At 53.7% G+C, this 11,539-nt stretch overlaps 1 protein-coding gene across 1 annotated transcript; it reads left to right on the plus strand.

Moving 5' to 3' along the window:
• The first annotated feature begins 5,432 nt into the window (after positions 1–5,432).
• On the plus strand, positions 5,433–7,077 carry LOC119308564 (putative serpin-Z12). The gene has a single exon (XM_037584722.1). The coding sequence runs from the start codon at positions 5,535–5,537 to the stop codon at positions 6,945–6,947; it is 1,413 nt and encodes a 470-aa protein (XP_037440619.1). The 5' UTR covers positions 5,433–5,534; the 3' UTR covers positions 6,948–7,077.
• Positions 7,078–11,539: the final 4,462 nt, after the last annotated feature.

Below are 11,539 nucleotides of genomic sequence, written 5' to 3' on the forward strand. Positions count from 1 at the left end.
TTCTTTACAGTCGGCTCCAACATATTTACCCTTTCCCACATCATCTCGTATCTGAAATTTTTCTTTCTGTTCGACATATGAACCTTATCTAGAGTGAGAAGCAAGAGGAAGTGGTCTGATCTTGAGGTAACAATATGTTGTATCTGACCATGCGGGAACAGATCCATCCATTGTACTGATGCCACTCCCCTGTCTAGTCGAGCCTTCACATTTGCCTTCCCCTTTTGTTTGTTATGAAAGGTCCATGCCGACCCTCTGTATCCCAGATCATATAGGTTACACCACCCCAACACTTCCCTGAAGTTGCTCATGTGTCGTTCAGATCGCTTCGTGGCAGAGAAGTGTTCTCCTTGACACATAGTTTCATTGAAGTCCCCAATCATCATCCAAGGTTCTGCTGATCTAGGCTTTATTCTCCGGATTAGGTTCCACATATGATGTCTCTCGTGGGCACGCGGCTCACCATACACAAAAGTACCTCTCCAGAGTGGGCTGTTGGGGGATTCCCGGATATGAACATCAATGTAACATGAACCATAAGAGAGCAGATTTATTTCAACGCTATCGTCCCAAAAGAGGGCGATGCCGACACCCTTGCCAACCCCATCATGGGTAATACAATTCTTGAGTCCTATTCTATCTCTTATTCTTTTAACGCTCTCTTCACACTGTCGTGTCTCTGAGATGAAGACAATAGAGGGGCGATGGGTATGCACTAGGCACACCAATTCCCGAACCGTACCAGGGTGGCCCAAGCCCCGGCAGTTCCAGCTTAGGATCGTCATTCCTCCTGACGGGCGCTCTTTGTCGCGCCCGCCAGTTCCCCGGTAGCCCCTTCACCGGTTGCTTCCTTTCCACCTAACACCCCTGCCTCTCCCTCATCCTTTCCCTCTACATCACGTCTCTGTTTTTTACAGATGTCCCCTATTACAACAGACTCACTAGGATTGACCAAAACTGGTGCAGCCATGTCGCATGTAGCTCTCTTGCCAAGCACTGAGTCCATATCCCCCGGTCCTTTCCTTCCCTTGAACTGACTAATGTACCTCTTTGCTTTGACCTTTAACCCTGTATCCTATGTCTTCTCAGTATCGCTGATCTGGACCGTCTTCTCTTTGTCTTGGACAGACGAGCCATCCACCTTGCCTGCTTCATATGAAACCTGCACCTTCTCTGTTTTCGCCCCCGTGTCTCCTAGAATGACAGCAGCAGCAGCGACAGGTGAGGCCTTGACCGTGTCCGGTCCAAAACCTGGCGGATAGGGAGGGGTTGCTGCGCCCGCAATGGTGTGAGCGAGCGGGGTTTTGTCGATGTCGCCCCCTGCCCCGGTGACCGGCGTTGTAGATGGTACAGTGTTCGCGCCAGCCCAGGCCATGGTTGGAGTAGAGACCATGGTCAGCGCGGGTTGTGCCGGGGCCGTCGCGGTGTTCTCGCTGATGCTTGTTTTCCTTGCATCGTCCTATCCATGGACTTCACTCACTCTGAGCGCGCTCACCGCCGCGATCGCCGCTTGTACAGCCGGGTCAAGAAGTACATCATCAGAAATATCCCTGTACCTTACCATCTCCTGTGAGAGAGCGTGCACCACCCTCTTGTCCCTGCCAAGTTTCTCCCAGGCCAACTTGGTCGGTGCTGTCCATGCCTCCCCATCCAGCTCGGACCCAAAGTGCAGGAACCGTCTGGCACTGCACGCATCCGGCACCACGAATCCTCCCTTGTTCTTGCTTGATTTGTAGGGCGATGCTCTCATCGCACCTGTGAACCGCACTGTTTGATCATCTATCGGCAGCCTGCAGTCCCTCTCCCCATGTCCTATATGCCCATAGTACATACAAAATCGGGGGCTCTCTCATACTTGACCTCTAGGTCCCACTGTTCCTCCACCCCTAATTCTCTAGGACTGATCTCACGCAGGAGATGAGTGTTTGCATCATGTTCTACCCGTACACGGAGAAATCCAGTGACAATGTTCCCAAACTTATCAGCATCTACCCTCAGAACTTTCCCCAAAAGGCCCCCCAGCGCCCATCCGATCTCCTCCGAGAGCATGAGAGGTGGTACATCATAGATGCGTGCCCAGATTGGCATGACGTTCACCGGCACGTCCGACGCCTTGCCCTGACCATCAAAGGGAACAATGAGGAATGCATCCTTACGGTGTGTCCAAGGGCTGTTCTCCAGGACATGCCGATGATCACCCTCACGCTCGAATTCGAGCATGAAGCGATTGTTGCGGAGAGGCATGTAGCTGAGCCGTCCGCGCAGCCCCCACTTTCTCTTCAGTTCACCAAACAGGCCTGCCGTGCTGAAGGGGAGCATGGAGAAGAAGTACCCCACAGCGAGCCAGCGGGTACTCATGGTAGCCCTTGCCCTTGTCAGGTCGAGTTCGATCGTTGGTGTGCCACGTCGTGCTGCCGGCGCCGCTGCCGGGCCAGGGGAGGAGCCGGCAGAGCACTGCCCCCCTGCCCGCCATGCGAGGAGGAGCCTCGCTCCATTCTCCTGCCCCCGCGCTCGCCGCCGTTCGAAGAGACGACCTCAAGCCTGCTCTCGGTGGCCTGCTGCTTCATCTTGCGATCGTTGATGTTCTCCATCCCGTGCTCAAGAGTAGGTGTATGGTGTTCTTGCGGTTGTGATGTGGAGTCTCCCAGTATTGTGCAGGTCTTTATATACATGCAACCATGATTCATACAAGGAATAAGATCCCTTTTGGTTGATTCCGTCCTTACACACATGTATGGAGGATCCCCGGTTTGGGTGAATTTGATGTGTTTCTGAAACAACAGGCGTATGGTCCCTCCCAAATCATCCACCTGGCTCCCTCTAATTCTTTCCTCAGGCACAAGATCCTCTTCCATTTTTTCACACCCCCTGATCCGTCAGAATCACCATCTGTCCATCTGCACATTCCTGGGTCGGGGTAGGAAGCGAAGCCTCACAAATCCTTTCTTTCTCTGAATCAACATCTGGACCACTCTCAATCTTCTCCTTTATTCCCAATCCTTTCCCTGCAACCGGGGATTTGCTGATCAGATCTTGATCCCTTTGGCTCCAATCCAATCCACCCTTGGCTGCCTCTAAACTTGATCTGTTTCCTTCCATGGACCTGTGGAATCGCTCCATCCCTTCGCGTACACGCCCCAATATCTCCTTCGATCGTGGCTCACAAAATCTCTCCGAACCCCCCGAGGATGACACTCCTGCCCTCGTTCGAATAACCAGCGAGCGGATCGCTACTCCCATCCTCTTCCGGATCTCCTGGAGCCCCAGCGGGTCCTCCTCGAGATCGCGGTGCCATGGGGATATAGGCTCTCTCTCTCTCTCTTGGTTGGAAGGGCGGTGGAAGGCTCCGGCGGTGGCGAAGGCGCACCGGCGGCCAGTCGCCCGGGGATCGCCTCCCGAGAGGGGGGAGCGTGATTTCCGGGAGTCATTTCCGGGATAAGGGGACCCGGCCCTACCATTTAACTGCTGAAATGTTTGTTTCATCGATGATTCTACTCCAAACCAATTTGTGGATTCACATGTCTCGGGTTTTGATTTTCTTTTTCTGACGGTGCTGTAGGCTTACGCCGGCTTAAATCATTTTTATTACTCCCACAATTCATTTTTATAAGTGTTTCAGACAACTGAAAATAAACTACTTTGCATTTTGTCTGAAATGTCTTCAAGGCTTTATAAAAATAAACAAAGAGAATATTATAAATGAGACTGAGATACACCACAGCGGATACAGTCCAGGGTGTAACGAACAAACTGTACACGGTGTAAGAAAGTCAGAATCAGCTCATGCTTAGAAAAATTCAGGCACACGCTGGTCAAGCTAGGTGGCGCGGTACACTGTACAGGCAACGAATCACAATCAGAGGAGATGGTAAAAGATTCCGACAACTCATTCAGCCACGTCCCTCCAGTCTCCTCCTCTCCTCCTTCTCGCCCCTCGCCTCTCGCGTCGCCCCCGCGGGCGACCCAGGGGGAAAACCCTCGCCGCCGCCCCTCGAGTCTCCTTCTCCTCTCCCCCTCCTCGTTGCCGTCCATAGCGCCGCCGGGCGAAGCCTGACCGGCTAGGCGGCGGTGGGGCTTCTCCCCATCCTCTCCGTCTTGGCTGGCGCGAGACAGCGGGATCCAGAGAAACGCCGGGCGAACGTGGGGTTCGGCGGCGCGGTGGGCGGGTCTCCCGTCGGCGTCGTGCGCGGCGCGGCGGTGGCGACCTGCGTGTCGTGAGGTGGTGGCTGCGTTGGCCTGACCGGTTGTCGCGGGTGCCGCCGGATCCAGATCGGATCCATCTGAATCCTTTCTTTGGACTCCGTTGGCCGCCGCGGGGTGGTGATGATCGTCGCTGGCCTTCTCGGATCGTTGGATTCGGCGTCTGAAGATCTACAAAGAGTTCTTCTCGATCCTCCTTTCTGGTGGGTTGAGCCCCATGGCTCTTTCATCTTCGCGGGTTTCGGATCGTGGCTTGCCGGATCCGGAGTACACGGAGGTTTGGTGGCATAGGATGGGGACCGGAGGAAACTTTGGTCAGCGTGTTCGGCCCGGCATCGGCGTCGTCACTTGACGCCGTTACCCTTCCTAGAGGCGAAGCCGAGGTCCCCCCTATCCACCCCCGAACCCCTCCCGGACGAAAGTCCAAAATTTAGTCTGGATTGGGTGGCGGCGTCTTCCTGCGCATCGTATCCTTCATGGAGGCGCCGATTGGGAGGAACTGTTGTTCGGGGGAGAGATGTTGTGGATGGTGGGATCCGAGTAGCTCCAGCAGTGGCGATGGTGTGGAGGTTGCCAGGTGGTGCGGCGTTGTATCTACCGCGTCATTGACGACGAGTGGTGGCGGCATGGTGCAGCTGCATATCAACGACGAATGCGGCTGGATGGACGAGCGCAGGGTGGTCGAGCTGTCTGGCGCCATGGTGGCGTCGACGGCAGGCCTGGCAAGGTTTGTGCGTCAGTACCTGCTCTGGAGATGGATCGGTGGAAGAAGGCGGCGGCAGCCTCGGTGAGTGCACCGGACCGGCGTGTGACCCAGTCCTGGTATGTGGCTAGGATGGGGCATCCGGCATTAGATGTTAGGATTTGGTGCGACGTCTGTTTGGTATTAGGTTCGGACATTCGGCACCACTGCATCAAGGGGGTAGGAGTATCGACAGATGTTGCCTAGATGATGGCTTCAAGCTTACTGATGTACTACGTTGTAAGTTCTTTTGTGCTTAATAATTAATAAAGTGACCGTATGCATCGTCCAGATGCATAGGTCGGGGGTGCATCCTCCTTTTCTAAAAAAACAAAATAAAAAAAAACTCATTCAGCCACGTTAGCAAGCAACCTCGAAGTTCTAAGTAAACGAGCTTACTGATGTGTGGTTTTTGTTGGTTTACACACTTGATTTACTTGAGAGTTGAGATCGAATTGATGAGAGATCCTATCCTGCCATTCACCAAACAGATGCTTCTTCTACCTCTACCTGGGTCGATGCCTCGATGGACGGACACTGGGCTCAAAGGTCAACTACTGGCTAGTCTGCACCCTGCAGATCGGCGATCTGGATGTCGCCCTTGTGGAAGGCCGTCCTCTGCCTGACGCTGTTTGCCGCATGGCGGTCGCAGGTGGAATTCAGGACGATGACTTCCCGGCGCCCGCGGCTTGACTGCGCTCAGCGTTGCCCTTGCAGCGGCCAGAGCTACCTCCACCGCCCTTACAGTTCCAGCCATGTAGAGACGCAAGCACGCGCCCCCTTGCTCACCGAGGCGCCTCCGGGTGGCCACTCTGTGTCTGCGGCGGTAGGCGGCCACGCGGGCGGGAAGGCGTCGTGCCTGCCTCTCGCCAGGGAGGCCGGCGTCCGGGCGGCGGCCGGCGGGGGAGGCAACTTCATCGTCTCGCCGCTGTCCATCCACGCGGCGCTCGCGCTGGTGGCCGCCGGCACGCGGGGCGAGACGCGCGAGGAGCTCCTGGGCTTCCTCGGCTCAGCGTCGCTCGACGAGCTGCACGGCGCGGCGGCGACGGAGCTGGCGGGCAGGCTCAACGGCCTGACCCAGACGTCCTTCGCGTGCGGCGTGTGGGTCGACCGCGGGCAGGCGCTGGAGCCGGAGTTCATGGCCACAGCCGCGTCGGGGTACGCTGCCACCGCGGAATCCGTGGATTTCTCCTCGGACCCCGAGCAGGCGAGGCGGCGAGTGAACGCCTTCGTCGCCGGCGCGACGGACGGGCGCATCCGCGACGTCCTCCCGCCCGGCTCGGTCGGCTCGTCCACGCGGGTCGTCCTCGCCAACGCGCTCTACTTCAACGGGACGTGGTCTCAGCCGTTCGACCAGTCGGCGACCTTCACCGCCCCGTTCCACGTCCCAGACGGCACCATCGTGCGCGCGTCGTTCATGACGACGGGCCGGTTCCCGTTCGAGCAGCACGTCGCCGTCTACCCGGGCTTCAGGGCCCTCAAGCTTCCCTACAAGAACGACGGCGACCAAGCGGGGCGGCGAGCCGAGGCAGCATTCTACATGCTACTCCTCCTCCCGGACGGCGGCGCCGCTCTCGGTCTCGCCGATCTCTACGACAAGGCGGTCGCGACGCCGGGGTTCCTCAAGAGCCACACGCCGGCGGTCCAGGTTCCCGTCGGGCGGTTCATGGTCCCGAAGTTCAAGTTCACGTTCGAGTTCGAGGCGTCGTCGGACATGCAGAAGCTCGGTGTCACCAGGGCTTTCGAAGGCGGCGACTTCTCGGGCATGGTGAGCGGCGGGGATGGGCTCTTCATTGCCGGCGTGTACCATAAGGCCACCATCGAGGTGGACGAGCTGGGCACCGTGGCCGCCGCAGCAACGGCCGTGGTCATCTTTCAGAGTGCAAGGGCGCCACGGCCTCCGGTGGATTTCGTGGCGAACCGGCCCTTCCTATTCGCCATTGTTGAGGAGAAAACCAGCGCTGTGCTGTTCCTTGGCCATGTGATCAATCCCCTCGCTGAATGAGCAATTGACTCTGGGATTTGGACTTTGGGAGTGGGTATAAAGAATTCCGGTGAACCCTGCTCGTGTGTATTTTCGTGAAATGTGGTGTGATATGTCAACATTGTTGTGTACTCCTATGTTTCTTCTGATCATCATGATTAATTTATGTTCCCGCGTCTACAAACTTCTGTTGGACAAGTTTAGGCCTGCAAAACCCCATTGGTGAATAAGCTCTGTATTCTTTATGGTGAATAGGCTATGTTCATGGATGGACACTAAATAATTCCATTTACTTTTACCGACTATCACATCAAATTAACAGAAAACTATACCTGATTGGAAGGTTTTATCGATATCTAGTACACAAGGCGACCTCCCCTCGCGTCGCCTCCCCTCGGGCGGCGTCAAGGGCCCCAGATCCCTAGCCGCCAGTCCCTCCCTGCTGCTCCAACGCCAGCCGCTGTTGCCGCCGGCAAGGGCCGCGGTGGCGGCGGGCCCTGCACTGCAGGTCCATGGCGGGTGGTCGCCGCAGCGGACCCTGTGATGCGGAGGCAGCGTCTCATACGGGAAGGCCGGGGGCGGCAGTCAGGGTGGCGCCCCTGCTGCGTGGCGGCGCTGGGAGCCTTCATGACCGGCGGTGTAGCGATTGCGTGCGCATGAGTGGCTCCGATGGCTGCGGATCTGGCGTCCTTTTCAGATCCGTCTCGGTAGGGCCTTGGCCGGCCGGTGGCGCGAGGAGGACCGGTGAGGGGCGGCTTGAGGCTCTCTACCGGCATGCCGACGGCGGCCCTCGTCTCCACGACGAGGCTCCGTTCGGTTCCAGCCAGCTGCTAAGTTGGGAAAAGTCTAAAATAAACCTTAAACTTGTAGACAAAAGCTAAATCAAACCCTGAATTTTGAATCCTTAAAATCAGCACACTAAACTATATGATCCCGGTCTATTTTATACCTTGAGTGCATTCCCAAACAAGGATTGTTTTGAATGTTTGTAGTAGATCTACCAAATTCATTGACCAGGAGAAAAAGAGTTGGTCCAGTTTATAAGGGAAACCGGACCCAAAAATCATACAACCGAGGCCTTTCGGCAAACAACACACACATCCACACGAGCCACGGGTCCCTCTGCCCGGATCCACCTCCAAAATGATGCTCCCAAGAGAGAACGCGACGCTAAATAGCGCCGCCATCGTTCGATCTAAACTAGATCAAGGGTTCCCCCGGAGCACGTCGGGAAAGGCAAGGTGAGAGCAGCTATATCGATGCCTCCAACGAGGGAGCGACGCCTGAAAGCGCCACCATCGACGACTCTGGCCACAACCGGAGTACGACTTTCGCCGGCAGTCTCACCTGCATAGTCCGAGCCTAGGATCCGGTCAGCCTACACACCTAACTGTTGGAAATATGCCCTAGAGGCAATAATAAATTGGTTATTATTATATATTTCATTGTTCATGATAATCGTTTATTATCCATGCTAGAATTGTATTGATAGGAAACTCAGATACATGTGTGGATACATAGACAACACCATGTCCCTAGTAAGCCTCTAGTTGACTAGCTCATTGATCAATAGATGGTTATGGTTTCCTGACCATGGACATTGGATGTCGTTGATAATGGGATCACATCATTAGGAGAATGATGTGATGGACAAGACCCAATCCTAAGCCTAGCACAAAGATCGTGTAGTTCGTATGCTAAAGCTTTTCTAATGTCAAGTATCATTTCCTTAGACCATGAGATTGTGCAACTCCTGGATACCGTAGGAGTGCTTTGGGTGTGCCAAACGTCACAACGTAACTGGATGGCTATAAAGGTTCACTACAGGTATCTCCGAAAGTGTCTGTTGGGTTGGCACGAATCGAGACTAGGATTTGTCACTCCGTGTAAACGGAGAGGTATCTCTGGGCCCACTCGGTAGGACATCATCATAATGTGCACAATGTGATCAAGGAGTTGATCACGGGATGATGTGTTACGGAACGAGTAAAGAGACTTGCCGGTAACGAGAATTAACAAGGTATCGGGATACCGAAGATCAAATCTCGGGCAAGTATCGTACCGCTAGACAAAGGGAATTGAATACATGATTGATTGAATCCTTGACATCGTGGTTCATCCGATGAGATCATCGTGGAACATGTGGGAGCCAACATGGGTATCCAGATCCCGCTGTTGGTTATTGGCCGGAGAGTTGTCTCGGTCATGTCTGCATGGTTCCCGAACCCGTAGGGTCTACACACTTAAGGTTCGATGACGCTAGGGTTATAGGGAATAGATATACGTGGTTACCGAATGTTGTTCGGAGTCCCGGATAAGATCCCGGATGTCACGAGGAGTTCTGGAATTGTCCGGAGGTAAAGATTTATATATGGGAAGTCCTGTTTTGGTCGCCGAAAAAGTTTTAGGTTTTATCGGTAATGTACCGGGACCACCGGGAGGGTCCCGGTGGTCCACCAAGTGGGGCCACCAGCCCTGGAGGGCTGCATGGGCCAAGTGTGGGAGGGGACCAGCCCCAGGTGGGCTGGTGCGCCCCCCCACAAGGGCCCAAGGCGCCTAGGGTTTGGGGAGGGGGCACCTCCACCTAGCTTGGGGGGCAAGTTTCCCCTCTCCCCCCCTTGGCCGCCACCCTAGATGGGTTTGGGGCTGCCGCACCCCTTGGGGTGGAAACCCTAAAGGGGGCGCACCCCCTCCCTCTCCCCTATATATACTTGAGGACTTTGGGGCTGCCAACACAGGAGTTTTGACCTCTCCATGGCGCAGCCCTGCCTCTCTCCCTACTCCTCTCCCGCGGTGCTTGGCGAAGCCCTGCTGGAGTACCACGCTCCTCCACCACCACCACGCCGTCGTGCTGCTGCTGGATGGAGTCTTCCCCAACCTCTCCTTCTCCCCTTGCTGGATCAAGGCGTAGGATACGTCACCGGGCTATACGTGTGTTGAACACGGAGGTGCCGTCCGTTCAGCACTAGGATCATCGGTGATTTGGATCACGACGAGTACGACTCCATCAACCCCGTTCACTTGAATGCTTCCGCTTAGCGATCTACAAGGGTATGTAGATGCACTCTCCTTCCCTTCGTTGCTAGATTACTCCATAGATTGATCTTGGTGATGCGTAGAAAATTTTGAATTTCTGCTACGTTCCCCAACAGTGGCATCATGAGCTAGGTCTATGCGTAGTTTCTATGCACGAGTAGAACACAAAGCAGTTGTGGGCGTCGATATTGTCAATTTACTTGCCGTTACTAGTCTTATCTTGATTCGGCGGCATCGTGGGATGAAGCATCCCGGACCGACCTTACACGTACTCTTACGTGAGACTGGTTCCACCGACTGACATGCACTAGTTGCATAAGGTGGCTGGCGGGTGTCTGTCTCTCCAACTTTAGTCGGATCGGATTCGATGAAAAGGGTCCTTATGAAGGGTAAATAGAAATTGGCATATCACGTTGTGGTTTTGGCGTAGGTAAGAAACGTTCTTGCTAGAAACCTATAGCAGCCACGTAAAAACTTGCAACTACAATTAAAGGACGCCTAACTTGTTTTTGCAGCATATGCCTTGTGATGTGATATGGCCAAAAGGATGTGGTGAATGATATATGTGATGAATGAGATTAATCATGATCTTGAAATAGGAATCACGACTTGCATGTCGATGAGTATGACAACCGGCAGGAGCCATAAGAGTTGTCTTTATTTATTTATGACCTGCGTGTTAACATAAACGTCATGTAATTACTTTACTTTATTGCTAAAGCGTTAGCCATAGTAGTAGAAGTAATAGATGACGAGACAACTTCAAGAAGACACGATGATGGAGATCATGATGATGGAGATCATGGTGTCATGCCAGTGACAACGATGATCATGGAGCCCCGAAGATGGAGATCGAGAGGAGCAAAATGATATTGGCCATATCATGTCACTATTTGATTGCATGTGATGTTTATCATTTTTTACATCTTATTTGCTTAGAACGACGGTAGCTTAAATAAGATGATCCCTCACTAAAATTTCAAGAAAGGTGTTCCCCCTAACTGTGCACCGTTGCGAAGGTTCGTTGTTTCGAAGCACCACGTGATGATCGGGTGTGATAGATTCTAACGTTTGAATACAATGGGTGTAAGCCAGATTTAAACAGCAAAAACACTTAGGTTGACTTGACGAGCCTAGCATGTACAGACATGGCCTCGGAACACGGAAGACCGAAAGGTCGAGCATGAGTCATATAGAAGATACGATCAACATGAAGATGTTCACCGATGTTGACTACTCCGTCTCACCTGATGATCGGACACGACCTAGTTGACTCGGATCATGTTTCACTTAGATGACTAGAGGGATGTCTATCTGAGTAGGAGTTCATTAGATGAACTCAATTATCATGAACATAGTCTAAATTGTCTTTGCAAATATGTTGTAGATAAATCGCTCACGTTGTAGCTCCCTGTTTCAATACGTTCCTAGAGAAAGATTAAGTTGAAAGATATTGTAAGCAATGATGCGGACTGGGTCCGTAGTCCGAGTGTCCTCACTGCTACACAGAAGGCTTACGTCTTTGATGCACTGCTCGATGTGCAAATCCCTACAACATCGTATGTGCATGTTGTGAA

The sequence above is a fragment of the Triticum dicoccoides genome, chromosome 1A (assembly GCF_002162155.2).
Source record: "Triticum dicoccoides isolate Atlit2015 ecotype Zavitan chromosome 1A, WEW_v2.0, whole genome shotgun sequence".
NCBI classification, from domain to species: Eukaryota; Viridiplantae; Streptophyta; class Magnoliopsida; order Poales; family Poaceae; genus Triticum; species Triticum dicoccoides.